This window comes from Pseudonaja textilis, chromosome 2 (genome assembly GCF_049901715.1).
Source record: "Pseudonaja textilis isolate UNSWEBS1 chromosome 2, rPseTex1.2, whole genome shotgun sequence".
In the NCBI taxonomy this organism is placed as follows: Eukaryota; Metazoa; Chordata; class Lepidosauria; order Squamata; family Elapidae; genus Pseudonaja; species Pseudonaja textilis.
Window position 1 is genome coordinate 58054420 of NC_141991.1, and position 18383 is coordinate 58072802.

General features: G+C 35.1%; 2 protein-coding genes across 3 annotated transcripts in view; one reads left to right on the forward strand and one right to left on the reverse strand.

Moving 5' to 3' along the window:
• Positions 1-16054, forward strand: part of NT5DC2 (5'-nucleotidase domain containing 2) — a 29553-nt gene extending 13499 nt beyond the window's left edge. The window contains exons 6-14 of the mRNA XM_026724961.2: positions 2131-2259; positions 2678-2738; positions 3508-3610; positions 4722-4823; positions 7018-7099; positions 9263-9349; positions 12117-12257; positions 12495-12559; positions 13198-16054. Of these exons, the coding sequence (XP_026580746.1) occupies positions 2131-2259; positions 2678-2738; positions 3508-3610; positions 4722-4823; positions 7018-7099; positions 9263-9349; positions 12117-12257; positions 12495-12559; positions 13198-13459 (1032 nt within the window). The 3' untranslated portion in view covers positions 13460-16054. The remainder of the gene's footprint in view (positions 1-2130; positions 2260-2677; positions 2739-3507; positions 3611-4721; positions 4824-7017; positions 7100-9262; positions 9350-12116; positions 12258-12494; positions 12560-13197) is intronic.
• Positions 16055-16276: 222 nt separating this feature from the next.
• The window catches only part of STAB1 (stabilin 1), a 147660-nt gene continuing 145553 nt past the window's right edge, over positions 16277-18383 (reverse strand). For both annotated transcript variants that reach the window (XM_087923982.1, XM_087923983.1), the window contains exons 68-69: positions 17372-17479; positions 16277-16895 (exon numbers count right to left, since the gene is read on the reverse strand). In XM_087923982.1, coding sequence (XP_087780108.1) covers positions 16842-16895; positions 17372-17479 — 162 coding nt within the window. In that variant the 3' untranslated portion in view covers positions 16277-16841. The remainder of the gene's footprint in view (positions 16896-17371; positions 17480-18383) is intronic.

The window sequence follows — 18383 nt, forward strand, 5'->3', positions numbered from 1 at the left end:
AAAGGCATAAAGCAGTCATTGCACAAAGATCAGGAACAAAGTCACAAACATTTCAAAATCCAGCAAACCAAGAGGCTGGTGGTTGTAAAAGTCTACATATATCCCCTTACCTCCAGAATTCAACTAACTAAGCAAATTACTGTATTAGTAACTAGCACATTTATGCACTTTCAATATGAGTGATCCTACAGCTGGATTGGTGAGGCTAGAAAAGGTTGGGGGCAGGAGGGAAGCAACCCAGTAAAAAGTCATAAAACAAGACACTGACATTTTTGAAAATGCCAAGTTTCTTCTGAGTTCAGAACGTTTGCAATTATTGATTAAAACGATAGGAATGTGGCTGGCTGACTGGTATGTTTATTTTCTCAATTAGCAGCGCCTTTTGGCTTGGGAAAAAAATATAACAGTGATGGCCTTAGTTCTTTTGTCTTGTTAATGTGCTGACTGAATGTGGGAATGAAGGAGAGAGCTAGAGTTTCCCAAAGCAAGCATGTCTATTATATCAGCAGCTCAGCCTGAGAAACATAAAGCAGGATAGCTGTTAAGCATGGGAAAAGGCAGGAAAAAGGAGCCTGGGGTTTAAATCACAGAGGACATAAGAAGGAGTTTGCTTTCAGTTGACAGAACAATCATCTAGTAATTTCATCCTAGTATGTACCATAAATTCTTATCTAGTTGCTTTGTGGCATTTGTCTGGTAGCTTCTCTCACCCCAGCTAAAGAGCAACTCAGGGTTTATTTAAACAATTGAACAGACTCTCTTGAAAATCCAGATAATTCTGGATTCTTATATCATTTCTAACAATTAGTTGCTGTTTCAAATGCTTTACCTTCTAACTTAGATTTTAACATTTAGATTTTAAAATACTTTATATTTTAAAGTTTTACATTTTTAAAAAATCCATTGGTCAATTTTTCTGTTAGTTGATAGGAGTCAGAAGGAATTAATTACCTCACCTGTTCTTGTCCTTGGAAGGTAAAAATGCATGGTGTTTTTTTTCTTTTTTACAAATTCTCACTGTGTTCTCTGGCCAGAGCTTTAAGTTTTAAGTTTTGTTTCACTGAAATATGGAGAAGTTGAGCTTTTTTTTTGCTCCCTATTGGAAAATAGCCAGCAGGAAAGGTTGGTGGAATATTTTGAAGGAGCTGATTTTTTTGGCATTCCAATCCAAATGTGTTTTTCACTTCTTGCACAATGCTAGTTCTAATATCATTTACCATTATTTTCAATGGCAAAAGGGAAAAAATCCTGGGAAGATGCTTTTTTGTACTGTAATTATTTTAAGCTTTCAACTCTGAATAAGGAGGCTGGGAACCAACATTATAGGCATTTAAATGTTTTCTACAATTTAGGAAAGAATTTTCTGGATATGTATAATATTATACTGTTTATACTGACTGGTTAATTTACTTCAGAAAGGGCCATTATGCATGCATACTACGGCATTAAAATTATTTATTGCTGGAACAGATGCAAAAAACAGTACAAATAACCCTAATAACCAGAATTTGCTGGATACAAAATTAGCTTTGGAGTTTGGAATTTAATGACAGGGAACATAGTTTAATCTTCTAAGCCTTTAATGAATGAACTTTCTGGGAAATTAATTGATAGAACTGGATATAGTTTCTTCTTTATGCTATTCATGCATGCAGTCGGCTATTTCCAATTATTCCTAAATATAAAAAGATGAACTAACAGTTTAAAGCAAGCAGAAATCACCTATTCTTTAGATCAGCTCTTAGTTTTGCTAGAAGAAAAAGTACTTTTGAAAGTATTTCATATTTCTAAGAGAAAAATATGTGTCAAGTTTCCAGTATCGTATAATCAAAAACATCTCATTCTTGAGTTATCTAACTTTATGTGTCTTACATAAGCATGGCTTATTTAAATTTTTATTTATGAATGGAATGCTGCAGGGGCTGATTCTAAATGAACAACAAAGCCAATAATATATTTAAGCCAAGAATATATTTTCCTTTGCTGTAAAAAAAACAACAATGTGATATTTATACATTAATTTTACAAGGGAGAACATTTATCTTTAATAACATCACGTTTTGTTGTCTACCCCACAATTCAACATCTGGGTTTTTTTTAATAGTAATAATATTTTGTTTTTCTGAGTAGGGTCCATCAATTAAACAATTTATGGACATTTTCTCTCTTCCTGAAATGACCCTACTTTCATCAGTGACTGACTATTTCATGACTCATAATATTGAGTATGACCAAGTTCATCTTTTCAAGGACGTTAGTGTAAGTATAATTCTTCTAGAACATAAAAGATGAAAATATAATAATGAATTAATATTGTTTGCTCGAATTCATGTCAGAAGCATCAAGGTGCTTCTGTGTTGAAAGGATTAGCTGGTAACCTCACCGTTGCCTGGAGGATGCCTGATTGGGGACCCTATTAATGTGCCCACTTACGTGGTACCTATCTTTGTGGTTGCATGTTTTCAAACTGCTAGGACAGTAGGAGCTAGAGCAAATGACAGGGACCAACCCCGTCACATAGTAGCATTTGGGTCTCAAACACAAACCCAGCATGCTTATCACATGAGACACTGAGGTGCCTAATAAATATTGTTTGGACTGGTCTTTTTGGTAGCTTCGTAACAACGCATAACGCCAGGTTTTAAAACTAAGACCTAATTTCTTTTTCCAATTTTAGGATGCCATTAAAGATGTCCATGTGAAAGGAATGATGTACAAATGGATTGAAAAGGACATGGGTCAGTGAAAGCCAATCTTTTAATTGTGAATAATAATGAGCACCCCATGCAATGGTTTTAGATCAGGGTAGTGATACTTTATGTATATTATCTTGCGGGTAATCAAGCAGATCTGTATTCCACCAAGAGGTAGAACCAAAGCAATAAAGTCCTTCTTTTCTTCACCTTGTATATACTTATTAGCATTCGTATCTATGATTACAAAGATGTTTCTACGTAACTATTTGATTTGTTAATGTCTTTACAGAAAGAGTTAGGTAAATGAGAGAAAGAAGGGGTTTCTTTTCTCCTTAACAGAAATGCTGTACACTGCAATCCATGTATAAAAAAACTTCCTCCAATAACTACTTGGGTAATATTTTTAAGCATAATTGATCAAGATACGGAAGAATAGAAAGGATCCCCTTCCTGTGTTTCAGAACAGATGTGAGCAATCAAATCTAGGTCAAGAGATGGATTGCCTCATCCCACATGCAATAATTTAGCATCTGAGTTATGTCAGTTACTGAAATTTCCTTCTTATGCTGTCCAGAATGATTTTACATCACTGAATTGTCACTTTCTGATTGGCAAAAGAAATGTGAGTTGAGAGCAGAGATTTAGGGAAAGGAAGAACTTTTAGGCCTTTGTTCCTTCTTTGGAGAACTCCCATACTTTCTGTAGATTAATTATTTCATTATCACCAGGTGAAATGTAACTAAATTGTATCTTCTTACCACTGTATTATACAAATGTTTACAGTATGCTTAGCTTCACCTGTTTCTTGCAGAGAAATATATTCTTCATGGAGATGAAACATATGCTGTCTTAAATAGACTGGTTAACAACAATAAAAAGCTCTTTCTCATCACAAACAGTCCTTTCAGTTTTGTGTAAGTGTGAACTTGCATGCATTTATCCTGATGAAATGATCGGTCATGTGCAGACCTAAAGAGAGAAATACGAGAACAGAAAATGTTCAGTAAAGATAGCTTATCTTAATAGCATCATATGATTCAGTGACCTATTAATACTTGTACGCATACAAGCCTCATACAAGCCTGTCTTAAAATCTAATTCTCACAATTGTAAAGATCTACTTTTTTAAAAATGATAAAGTTGAATCCTTTGCTTCCCAAACGTTCAACATTATAGCACACCAAGGCCATAGTTTGCTATAATGTTAGAAGGTTTCTATATGTTTTTCATATCTCAGTTAGCCTTCCTACTCTCTAGTTAAAATTTCTTATTTTAAAAAAATTGGAGAGAGCTATTAGTGCTCTAGGAAATTATTAGGTCTCTAATATTCTGGAATACCTAATATCCTACTTCTCATAAGATGATACAGTCTCACATTCTTAGAGATTTTGGAACAATTGTAAAAAACATGAGAAATATAAAACGCTCATGTTGTTCTTAGTAAATGTTATGGGAGTGTTTAGAGACATAAAAAACATTCTTTATTTTATTTGATGGTAGGACAAACGTACCTCAAATTAAAGGCTATATTTGTTCAGTGCCTGCATTCCTTAGTTGTCTATAATCCTACCCGTTGGTTCCTTAAGTAATCACTTTAAGAGTCTCAGTGTTGTTGATGGCCATTATATACATAATGTTTCTAATGGTGGGATTGATAGCAAATCCTGGCTGCATAGGCAAAATCCACTAGTGGTAACTCATTTTCTAATCCTAGAAAAATAAGGAGGCTTTTCACTGAACTTTGCCTAAGAAACTTCTGAGAACAAGTCTTGCTCTTGCCAAATGCTTATAAAGTTGAGCATTATATGGGGGCAAGATGCCATTCTCCACTAATCCCCAAATTGATGAAAAGCCACATATTCTTACCAGCTAACAAAGCTAGTTAGGAACTGTGCTCCTTGCTTTGTGTACTAAACGACTTAATAATCAGAAATACTGTATGAAGGAACTTTGAGAATAGCTACTGTTTTGCTTAAGAAAGTGAACATTGAAATTACTTACATTTCCTCCCTGTTTTGCCTATAGCGATAAGGGGATGAAATACATGGTGGGCAAAAACTGGCAGGATCTTTTTGACGTGGTCATTGTGCAAGCAGATAAACCCAGTTTCTTTACAGATAAGCGAAAGTAAGTATATTGGTTGTATTACGTTTTCTGCCATGAATAATTAGCTGCCTCTAAAACAGAACAGGTCCCAAAATGTACCATATCATGATGTCATGCCATGGATATTATCCTAACACCATCTTGTGGGAGGGAGGAATTAATTTTGCAAGTGATACAATTTTAAGGAGTAGCTTCCAAGTTATTCTGCACAATTAAAGTTTTGCCAGGTTAGCTCACACCTCTAAAACTGCCTTCCAGATTGTATGTAAGCATATGAAATTGTTTCCAAGCCTCATGAAAAGAGTGTTGGGGCCTTTTTTTTCTTTTCTTTTTATGACCCTTTAATCAGTGGTGGGATTCAAATTTACTATCGGTTCTGTAGGCGTGGCTTGGTGGGCATGGCAAGGGAAGGATAATGTAAAATCTCCAGTCAGAGGTGGTGTTTGCCGGTTCTCCGAACTACTCAAAATTTCTGCTACCGGTTCTCCAGAACTGGTCAGAACCTGCTGAATACCACCTCTGCCTTTGATCCTTTGTTTTGGGGTGAAGTCAGGGTGACTGAGTGGAGCTGAGCATTTACTGGCCATATGCCTTTCCTGATGCCTACACATAGCAGATATTTGCTCTTTGCACCTTGATACATCTGCTGCTGCCTAGGATTGAACTTCTGAGTGGGAGGTAAGTGCCTTCGCCTCTAGGCAACCACACACAGCTGTTGTTGAGGCTTTATTACCCTGTATACACATTGAACCCAAAATTTTACCTACAGAAAATTCGAGCTATTTTGTTTGTCGTTCATTCATGCGTCTGTTTATTCATTCTTTTGAGATGGATGGGTGTGTGTGCATGGGTGTGAGTGTGTGTGCATGCATGCATGTAATGTGGTGTCAGGTATGTAGTGTCTGAAGTGTGAAATTTCACAAAATATTGCTTTGAGTGTGGAACTGCTATTTTGAGCACAAGTAAGCCGTTTGCTGCAGGGGAAAAGTGTTTCAAGCCTCAAAGAAAACAGTTCTGAGTTCAAAGGATATATTGTTTGGAGCTTGATCTATTTCCAAAATGTTTAAAGCACCTTGATTTACACTTAGCTCTCAAAATTCGTTTTGTGAAATTTTATGTTTGAAACATAAACGTATTAGGACATTAATTAAACTAGGAGTAGACTGTCTTCGGGTGTCCCAGGGCCATATTTAATCATTTGCAAAACTGGAAGGTTGCAGCAATGGGATGAAAACATGCATCGGGTAAAACTCTTTATTATATCATCAGAGCTGGTACCCTTAAGTTTCTTTGGGCTTTTTTGTTTGTTTGTTTTTCCTGAGTTCTGGATGGTAAAGTTGTTTCTTCTTCTTCTGGGTAACAATTTAGCTTTAGGATTACTCTATTTGTGAGTTTCTTGATTCAAAATAGCAGTAGTTGGAAATCAATGTTCACTGTATAAATTAGGGGTAGTGCTTCTCAATCTCATCAGCTGTAAGATGAAATCTGGGAGTGGTTGCTAAGGCTAAGAAATATTGGTTTGGGATAAGCTCCAGAAGTTAGAATATGGGGGGAATAAGATAAGCATAACAATATATGGATGGGCCTCAGCTTTTCTAATATGCTTATATTAACACAATTTTCAGTAAAGTTGGTTTACATGAGAATAATCTCAGTGCAGGTAGTCCTCAAGTTACGACCACAGTTGAGCCCAAATTTTGTTTAAGTGAGTTTGCCCCACTCTATGACTTTTCTTGCCAGAGTTGTTAAGTGAATCATTACATTGGTTAAGTTAGTAACACGGTTGTTAAGTAAATCTGGATTCCCAATTCTCTTTCCTTGTCAGAAGGTCGCAAAAGCTGATCACATGACCTGCAAGACACTGCAGCTGTTATAAATATGAACCACTTGCCAAGTATCTGAATTTTGATCATGTGACCATGGGGAATGCTTGCAAGGGTCATAAGTGTGAAAAACAGTCATAAGTCACATTTTTCAATGCCATTGTAACTTTGAACGGTTACTAAATGAACTGTTGTAAGTTGAGGACTACCTGACACAAGCCTTTCCATTTTATTTCATCCATGTATTATTTTTTATTGATGTATTCATAAATAATTTATTTGTGTATTTAGTAGCTAAAGTAATGTACTTGAAATTATTTTTATTTGCAGTTTAAAAGCTTTTTTTTTTTTTGTAATAAAGCCTATAACTTTAATGTTTTACTTTTTTGAAGACCTTTCAGAAAAATGGATGAAGAAGGTTCTCTTCAGTGGGACAAAATAAACAAACTGGAAAAGGGGAAAATTTATAAACAGGTAAAATTACTTAATGATTTGTCTTTATTTCATGGGGTATTTTATACAGCTGACTTTCTGATGTTAACTTCAAATATAAAGATGACCAGGAAAAATAATCTTTGTTACTTTCCTTTCTAATAACTTAATGTTCTATTCTATTCCATGTGTGTGTGTGTGTTTTTAAATTGTTAGCATCTCCTGATGTTAAAATTGAACATCTGAGATAATGAAAGTACAAAAGTTAAATAATGTATAGAGTCTGTGCTGGACAATTAACTTTTCTTCTTATTCAGGTCCACACCCTTTATTTTAAGATTATTCAGGCTCCATTCAGGAAATTGTTTTTTAATGTTTTCTTTGTAGACTTAACAGCCTGCTTCCTATTTTCTTTCCCCCAGGGATTAGTATAATCCTGAGAAGGGATGAGAAGATTGTTGTGACTTGGAAGATGATAATGAAAATGTGTTAGTAATATACTTACAGAACTTCAGGTCTTATTTTGAACTAGAGCACTAATTTAAACCAAACCCTGGAAACATTTTATAGCTGAAGCAATAAAATGCTGAAATTTGGGGCATAGTGATTTCATGCTAATTGAACAGGGGTTTGAATTTTACTTTTATTTAGCCAACAAGAGTCACTCACATTGATAGAGACATGCCCCAAATTTTCCAGTAACAGGGGAAATGGGAGCTCTACCCAAATTTCCATTATAGACATTTCTTTGACTGTTGTAGAGCGTCATCAATCCTGAAGTCAGGTTTGCACAGCATGGGATTCAGAGAGGGTTAATTAACAAAGCTTGCCTTCTGTTAGGGGAATCTCATTGAATCAGAAGCCTTCCATGGCTGGAAGAAGACCTTCCATCCATGGGAATCTTGGAAAAAGATGAAGAAATGACGTATTTGCAAATGGGAACCCTCTGGGAATGAGGCTGGGAAACTAAAAACTACTTTAAGGATTCATACCATATGTGATCTTATACATGAGCAGTAGATTTTCAGTTTGGAAATTATTTTGGCCTGTATCTTTATTTTTGTTCCTGTATAAGGAACTGTGATGTGGAAGTCAACAAATTAGCATTTTCAGATCACTGGGACAGTGGGTAAATGATAGTTACATCTGGTTAACATTCCCGGTGAAATTGGCATAATGGTTCTCTGTTTTGTATCAAGCACAAAAATATCTTTTGATTAGAGACAGAGATTTTAAACAGAGACAGAGAGCTTCAAGAATGACCACGATAATTTTAGGCCTATGTTGAATGTGTTTTGTCTAATAATAAAAGAGGCAGCTTGACTGGATTTCCCATTTTTAATACCTGGGTAGAGGGAGACTATATTGTACTTTTGAATGTTTGTTGACAGGTCAGTGTTGGAATAGAATGGAATGGAATAGAATAGAATAGAATAGAATAGAATAGAATAGAATAGAATAGAATAGAATAGAATAGAATTCTTTATTGGCCAAGTGTGGTTGGACACACAAGGAATTTGTCTTGGTGCAAATGCTTTCAGTGTACATAAAAGAAAAGATACATTTGTCAAGAATCATCAGGTCCAGCAAAAGTTCACAGAAAGGTTGAACCACAAAATAAGGGGTCTGCAGCAATCCTTACCCCACCAAAATTACATCTTGCTTTGAGAACCCTTGCTTTGAAGTATGAAATATTATAGGAGGACCTATATTCAGTATATCAACTTTAAAACAATATTTCAGCACAAATTCAGTAGCTAACGAACTATCACAGTTGTTCAGTTTGTTTACTGAAACAAGTGGCTTAATTTATATTATTGTGAGTGGGGGTGAATTTAAAGTTTTCCCATTATAGCTGCAATAAATTCTTTTAGACATCTACCAGTGTGTGTTTGTGTGTATGTGTAAGAAAAAAAATACAGTAAGACAATCATTTGTACAAATTATAAACTTGGTTTTAAGGAATTCCCATTTTCTCTATTTTGATTCAAGTTCCCGTGAGAACTCCTCAAGCCTCTATCCGTAGCCATTTTAAAATAATCAGCTCATGATGAAGAAATATTTTTTCCTTTGCTCTGTAGAAAAATCAATGTGCTAAGAGATGTATTTTCTTGACCTTTTCAAGCCAAGCATGCAATGTTTGCCTTTGCTGTAAAGGGACTGGATATTTGGTTTATTCTCACTTTCTTTTTTTCTACATTTCAGGGCAATCTGTTTGATTTTCTGCGGCTAACAGGCTGGCGTGGGTCCAAGGTCCTTTATTTTGGTGACCATTTGTACAGTGACCTTGCAGTAAGTGCTCCAAAACTTTTTTTTTTCCATCAGCTGACGTCAGTGTCACTTAATGTTCGGTGTCTGCAACACAGACACAAAGGGTTTGTTTTGTGCTCATTGAATTAATCAGTGTTGTTTATCAAGATACAGAAGGGAAAACATCCAGATCTTACAGCTTGTGATGTTGCAGTATCCATACCCATTAAATTATATTATACAGTTCCTTTTTAACCAAGTTTAAAAAAGCAAAATAGAGTTAAAGATTTATTTCTCTTGATTGTATTCTTTCAAATACCTTTTCCATCCTAAGTACATATGTAACATCTTTTTTAAAAATAATCTTTTTTTCCTTAATTTGTTTGTAACAACTTTCTTATTTTAAAATCAAAATTGTGCTATTTATCCATCTATCTTGTCATTCATCTATCTATCTATCTATCTATCTATCTATCTTTCTCATCTGTCTATCTCTATCTATCTATCTATCTATCTATCTATCTATCTATCTATCTATCATCTATTTATCATATCTATCACCTATCAATCTATCTACTATCTATATCTCTCTATCTCTATTTATCATCTGTCTATATCTATCTATCTATCTATCTATCTATCTATCTATCTATCTATCTATCTATCTATCTATCTATTTTATCTGAGAAGGCAAACATTTCTGCCCCAATTAATTTTCTACTAGGATTCATCCTCATATGTAAATGGAATGTTGATTTATAGACATTTCAGCGCAGACTGTAGAAATATGTTATTGTGAAGCCCAGCTCTCATCTCTTATGACAGCAATGCTGCAGCATACTTTGATTGTTATATTTCGTTTGGGGAGGTAGGGTGGCGGCATGAAAATGAAGGATGCTTCATCTAAAAAAGAAAAGAGGAAGAAGCCATACGTACCAGCAGTTCACCATGAATTTTAAAACTAAAGTTTCAAAAGTTTTGAAGATACAGTATCTTTTTAAACTGAGGAGAGTATGGATCTGTGTTGCAGGAGTCACTTGTTATGTGCCGCCCATAGCTGGGCTTGTTCAATCAGAAATAAGTTCCACTGGATTCAGTGAGTCTTGATCTTTTGTGAGCTTGCACCTCGCAAGAACAGAACCATGATCATACAGAACCATGATCACACACGTAGATCTGAAGGGCTCCAGTCTGCTGCTTGACACTTCAGGTTGCTGTTTGTGTCAACACAGCTCTCTGGACACATAGCTATCTCGGGACATGCCACTATTATGAGATCTCTTCAGAGTCCTGCTTTATTTAATTTTTATTTCAATGATAACATTGGCTTCTTTATTAGAGTGCTTGTTGTCATAATTTTGTACATGCATTGTACAAGGTGGAAACCACCTTGATATTTCATTTGGATATTTTTTTCTAATCACACAAGGAAAAAAAAACCAGGCCTTGGGATTTCAACCACTTGAAATATTAAGGTAGACAAGATCTGTTTGACTACAGGCACCCTTTCTGCAAATGCATGTCATTATTGTGCCTGGTTAATTAATTTTCCTTTGATGCTGTTTTATAAATAGTACAGCAACATCAGGCATTCTGTTAATACCATTAAGCTAAAACCACCCTTCAGCTTTTTTTTTTTTTTTAACTGTTAAGTACTCAAATTCTTAAAGACATTCGCAAGGAATAGTGGTTTTTAAACATTCTACATTATTAGGGGTTTTTCTCTTTATGAAAATCTCATGGAAAGAAAGGATTAAATGAAAAGGGGGGAGGCATCTCATTTTTGCAATTCTTGAGGAACAGATTAATTGTTTTGGAATTATTATTATTTTTAGTATCAGGGCCAATGCATTCCTGTCTTGGAGGGTCATTCCAAGTTCAAAGTCCAAAACTGCCATATGGTTATCATACTTAACGAGACTGGCAACTTAGGCAAAACCCATAGATTTATAAGATGTATAGATTTATACATAAATAAATAAAGATTTATATAAATACAAATCTTTCCGATTGCACTGGATAAGAAAGAAATGTCCCAAATAAGCAGGCAGGGCCATTTTTGTAAAATGGATGAAAAATGGGTATTTTCTCCCTCCCTTTGTGATCTTGATGTGCCTTATTCTGCAAGGGAAGCTATATGTAAGGGAACTGTTGAAGGCTTTTTCTGTAAGGCTGACTCGCAGGATCCTAAGCAGAGGTGGTCTTCAGCAGGTTCTGACCAGTTCTGGAGAACCGATAGGAGAAATTTTTTTTTTAAGTTTTATTGATTTTAACAACAAACAAAACCACATAAAACATACAACATAAAACATAAAAACATCATCCTCTTTCATAGATTTACAAACAGTGTATCGGTTGGTTTACCACTTTTTTTTGTGCATCCGTTTCCTAAGCGCCATTATAGTTATATTACATAATAACTCATATTATCAATCAACAAGTGTATAACCTAGTATCATTACTGAGAAATCATTTAACTATAATTTTGTTAATTCATACTTTAATGAGATAACTATAATTTACTTAATTTATTTTACTACAAATCATAATATCATACCAAATCTATCTTAATAAAGTTTTATAAAATAATATCAAAGAAAAAAGAAAATTCGTTATATCCTAAGAGGAGAAATTTTGAGTAGTTGGGAGAACCGGCAAATACAACCTCCAACTGGTGATTTTACAGTATCCTTCCCTTTGCCATGCCCACCAAGCCACACCCACAGAACTGGTAGTAAAAAAAGTTGAATCCCACCACTGATCCAAAGTCAGTAAGTCACTTCACTGCCTTTCTCCCCTTCTGTTTAAGGACCTTATGCTACGTCATGGTTGGAGGACAGGTGCCATAGTTCCAGAATTGGAAACAGAAATACGAATCATCAATACAGAACAATATATGCACTCTTTGACCTGGCAGCAAGCTCTTACAGGACTTCTGGAGAGAATGCAGGTAAAAACGACTGGGCTAGAATAAGTAGTGTGTGGGCACCACTGCGTAGTTCCAACTAGATTAAGCACCATTCTTGTATAGGCTTTCTTGATTGTGTTCTGTTCTGAAATCTTTTTTGCAAATATTGGAATTTGCAATAATGAAATATTTTTCACCTCGTAGAAAACTTTAGAATCTTTAGAAACAGCACTGTTCGGTCATTGGTCTTTTGCTTTAATTTTCTTCTTTTAATTTTAGATGTATCAAGATGCAGAATCAAAGCAAGTGCTTTTAGAGTGGATGAAAGAGCGACAGGAGATTAGGTGAGCTATCTTGATGATGATGTGTTCTTTTCTTGGTGAAATATTCCAGGAATGATTTAAAACGTACGCTTTACAAATTGCAAACATAATGTTCTGTTTTAAGTAACATACTGTTGCAACTTCTTAATTGGTGCCCTGTAAAATATTTTTACGTTGTGGAAAGATAAGGAATTGGCCAGGTTTGGAACTGCTAGATTTCTCATTTTTGGCCTTGATGAAGATTTGTTTTTTTATTTCTTTGATTTTACTTTCCCTCATGGCTGACTTTTGTTTGTTTGCTTTTTCTGGAATCATGTTTTCTCTCAAAATTTTTGAATCCCTTTATGTTTCATGTTTAAAACCTTCCTGACTATTGTCCCATCTTTTTCGTTCCTTGTGCTCTAAAAGAAGAAACAAACCATTTTCTAAGATAGTCAGAAAGGGAAAAAAATGACAGTTGGGATGGAACTAGGACATTGTCCAACCAAAACTAGAGATCAACATTTATGATACACATAATGGGGGTAGCTGGATAAGGTGTCTTCTGTCTTCTGGAGGTAGCAGGATAAGGTGGCTCATTAGTACATTTTCTATATTCTTTTCTCTTCCTCTCCCAGGTTCTCTATCTAATTCTCTTATATCAACTTTTTTCCTTTCAGGTCACTTGCAAAGAACCTGTTTAACCCCCAGTTTGGTAGCATTTTTCGAACCTTCCACAACCCAACCTACTTTTCTCGAAGACTGATTCGTTTTTCTGATATTTACATGGCATCCATCAGTTGCCTACTGAACTATGATGTGAATTTTACATTTTATCCTCGCCGAACGCCTCTTCAGCATGAAGCTCCTCTTTGGATGGATCAGCTCTGCACAGGTTGCATGAAGACTCCATTCTTAGAAGAAATGGTGCACATTCGATAAAAGGGATTATGACATGCATAGTAGAATCTTAGCTTCCTTTTAGGGGACTGCTGCTACTATATGATCACTGCTGTTCTGAGCACTTCCTAATAGAAAGGTACCTGAGATAAATGAAAGGAAAGGTGGCATAAATTTTACATCTGAAATCCTGGTAGTAAAATATATTAACCATATTTGATTAAGCTCTAAGAATACGTTTTAAATTTGGCATTTGTAATTTAGTCACAGGTGTCTTTATGTGCTCAGAAGGGTTCTACGTGTTGGTTGGATTGTAGTGATTCTGGCAAAGAGATTATAAATCTATTTCTTCTTTAGAACAACATATTCAAAATTTAACTTCCACACAAATCCTTGCTACATCACCTATACAATATATGAAATAATAGAAATTTAAATAGTTCCTACTCCGTTCATCAATCAGTTCACAAATTTGAAGTTATAACTGGTGTATTTCTAAAGAATGGTGTATAGTACAGGTCCGTATAAACCAGATATGCCATTAAACCACACTCAATCATTCATGTGTGAAGTGACTTCACTCAGATTCACTATTTGATAACATCAGTTAATGTGATACTAAGCGTGTAATGGCTCATTTACAAATTCAAGCCATCACTTGATGCTGAATTTATCAGATGATGTATATTTATATATTAAAATACCCCTATTTAAAATACAAAAAAGCATTTTTCATAACAGCAGCTGAATAAATTATCTTTCGTTGAATAACCTATTTCATAAAATGCTAATTTACCTACAGAATTTATAAGAATTTTTAGACATCTAAGCACAGATAAGATGCACAGATTAACCTGTCCTCCAGATGTTGTATGCATGACTAGAATAATAAAAGATTAATAAAATAATAAAAGATTAAAATCATGATTGCTAGAGCCATTACCCAACTATCGTGGAAAGGATTTTTCCTCTGTTCTATCACTAACAGCCCACAAATCAGCAAGACCTAAAACAATAATCAGAAAACAAGTCAGAAGCTTATCTAGTATAAAAATAATAGTCATCAAAACTAAATTGTTTTGTGTTTCAGAATTTGTGCGGACTTACCATGATCTTTTACACTTAGTTCAGAGATGCTCTTTTTTTTTTAACCCACAGAAGACTTACTGTATGTCTTACATCAGATGTAAATGTTGTGGGGCTCTATTATTTCTGCATTTGATCATGAACTATTGCCAGTCAGGACCATTGTGTATCAGAGTTAGATATAAGAAATACATATTAACAATGGAATGTCCTTGAATTGGAAGCTCTTATTTGAAGCTGAACTTAGGAAACTGTTTATATTAAGGTCAAACTGTTGTGTGTTAGGTTTTACCTGTTAGGGTCTATAATGCTGCTATAATTCAAGTTATATCTATAAATGACATAATGATTGACCAAGGCTACTTAGAACTATTCAGATTCTTACTAGAGATGGTTTTCGAGGCATTGGCTTTCAAGGAACGGAAGAACGCTTGAATATTCCAACAAGATACTGAACCAAAGAAATCTTTGAGTAGTTACTACGTTTGTAATTTGTGATTTCATGTTAGGATCACATTGGGTCATCTCCTGGATGATAGATGCAAGACAATTACAAATTGGAAATCAGATGTTGTATATTGTACTCCTTCACATATTTTTTTAAGTTTTTCAAAAAGTGCCTTGCTTGTCAAACTTTTGAAGCATTATCAAATAAGTTGCCTCCTACCCAATTTAAAAAGCAACAACACTCTGATGATTAGGATTGCAGCATTTTATAGCATATGGATCATGACCGATTGCTAAGAATGCTGTTGGCTATTTGATATTTCTTTTCTATCTACCCCTCAAACCAACTTGAAGACTTGGGGAAAATGAACCCCCTACCCAAGTTAGGACTTTTGCACTTTGTACTGCCATTTCAGGGGAAAGACCCACTGCGCGCACAAGCTAACTTGCCATAGTTATGTATGGAAAATAGGAATGTATATGATGATACTCTGCAAGTGTCTGTTCTATAGAGAATTGTTATATTAGGAAAAATCATGGATGTTGCCTTCAACTAGGGTTGCATTTCTGGAACTTTTATCTGGAGATATCTGTCCCTTCCTTCTCTCTCTAAGACAGTGTTTTAGCTTTGCCAATCCATGAGAAATATTTCATTGATTAATTTTGCCTCTAAAAGGACATTGAGAGCAAAAAGTAGAAGCTGCATCATGAAATAGGCATCAGCGTAGATGAAAGTAGGGATACCACAATGGTGCAGTATTGTAGCTTGAGCTGGGCATTTCTCTGAAAAATAGCTGCCATTTTTCAATACCGATGAGGCCTAATTGGTTTATCTTCTAAATGTAAAATCATTAAAATACCAATTAATTTCCTAAACTATGTTCGATAAAGACGATGAGACAATGTCTGTTCCTTTTAAAGGTAGGCTGATCAGCAAAAGCTAGATAGTTTAGAAATATTATTTCATATGTATTAAATACATATTTAATATTATTTAAAACATGGACAATAATTTGATATTTTTCCAAAATTGGGTACAATTGGGTTAATTCTCATTTCTGAGTCTGTCCACAAAATAAACTGTTGTGTTTATCTTTTCCAGAATTGTGTGTGTAAGAATAATTTCCAATTCTTGGTCTAAATGGAATGTTCAAATACATGGAATGACAATATTTGTGTTGAAAGATGAGATTTTGATGGGTTTGGTTCTTAGGCATAACACCATTTATTTTTTACAAAAATAATGCATTGTTTCATTATGGAATAGTCCTACAATTAATATATTTTGGTTTTTCTTCATTGAAAGAGAGAAAGAAACAATACTAATTATAAGGCAGAGAGAGATAATTGGCATCTTTACTGATAGCATGTTGATGTAATCATGCTTACCTAGTAGTAAAAAATGTTAAGAATTGCTTTACAGTGCATTAAAATTCAGAATGCTTACACTTATGTGCTGTGTACAGTTTACCGGTAAGCCCAGGAGTGCAGTTGCAAAGTAAATTTATCCATTCATTAAATCTGAACTGAAGTTTCATTGGCCCATTCAGGGTTCTCGCAGTATCCATTTGCCAGACACATTCATGACTCATTCCTAAGTAGATGATTGAAGTTTCATGGACAGGATCCAAAGGATTCTGTGCATGCTACATACATCTTCAAGTTTTTCCCATTCATATTACAGTTACACTCAGAATTTATTCCTGAAGATCTCTAAAAAGAGGCAATACAACATGAGGGAACGAATTCTAAACAAAAAAATGGAAATTGTTTATGATTGTAAATGCCAATAGCTCTTTCAATCATAATTCTTTCCCATAAACTTTAAAAGGAATAGAATTGAGGTATAGCTTTGGAATTTTTGTATCCTGGTTTGTATTATAAAAAAATATTATTGTCCAAGAATGTCTTCAGTATCGACAAAATCTTCTCTGTGGAGAGACTCCTGAAACAAAGATACAAAAATGGTCAGTTAATCTGTAACATTGAGATAGGTGGCACATAAATTTAATAAATAAACCATCTGACTTCATATTGGTATTCAGACAGCTAAAACCAATAACGGAATATGACCAGTTCCTCCAGTTATATTGGACTTCATAGGTGCATTCAAAAGACAACACATTTTATATGTTCTGGTTACAATCGGAGGAACTAAAGCGGAATGGCGTGTTCAAATACATTGTTTCCCGTCTGCACAAGATTCCACCTAAAATAGGCAACGCCCACTCAGTATGTTGAAGGTGAAGCCCATGGATTTGGCTCCACAAAGGAATCATTCAAAAGCAGTCATTTTATGCACAGAGTATGCCATGTATGGGAACAATTTGCCTATCCCTAGCTTTGGTTGCAATGTAGATAACAACTGCATTATGGGTTGGTATCTAAAAATATTCAGCACTAATGTTTCAGTTGTCTTACCTCAAATGGCTCATAGATTGAGCTATCTGCTCCATAAATAGGATTTGGAATGGATACTAAATGTGGGCTCCTTTCCTGCCAGAAAGGTTCATCATCATCTAGTTCAGCCTATAAGTAAACAGATTAAGCATGACTTTGTTCTTCAAACCGTACGGTAAAAATGAATCAGCATGCTTCAGTGAAACTGAATAGACAGCTGAGACAAAGTGATTTAGCCAAGGAAATTTAAAACTAATCTGAGATTTTGTATGTATGTATGTGTATGTATGAATGAATGAAACACAATTTATATAGCTTTCTAACTCAGACAGTGATTTCAGGCAACTTACAACATTAATTGTTTTAGCTGGAAAAGTCCAAAAAATTGATCACTACATTATTAAATAAAATATTCTGCAAGCCAAGTTTGACTCCTAGGGATGGCATAGACAGAAAAATACACTGCTCAAAAAATAAAGGGAACACAAAAATAAGACATCCTAGATCTGAATGAAATAATATTAATAAATACTTTGTTCATTACATAGTTGAATGTGCTGACAACAAAATCACACAAAAATTATCAATGGAAATCAAATTTAGCAACCCATGGAGCTCTGGATTTGGAGTTACACTCAAAATTAAAGTGGAAAAAAACACTACAGACTGATCCAACTTTGATGTAATGTCCTTAAAACAAGTCAAAATGAGGCTCAGTAGTGTGTGTGGCCTCCACGTGCCTGTATGACCTCCCTACAATGCCTGAGTATGCTCCTGAGGAGGTGGCGGGTGGTCTCCTGAGGGATCTCCCACACCTGGATTAAAGCTTCCCCCAACTCCTGGACAGTCTGTGGTGCAACGTGGCATTGGTGGATGGAGTGAGACATGATGTCCCAGATGTGCTCAATTGGATTCAGGTCTGGGGAATGGGGGGGCCAGTCCATAGCATCATGCCTTCATCTTGCAGGAACTGCTGACATACTCCAGCCACATGAGGTCTAGCATTGTCGTGCATTAGGAGGAACCCAGGGCC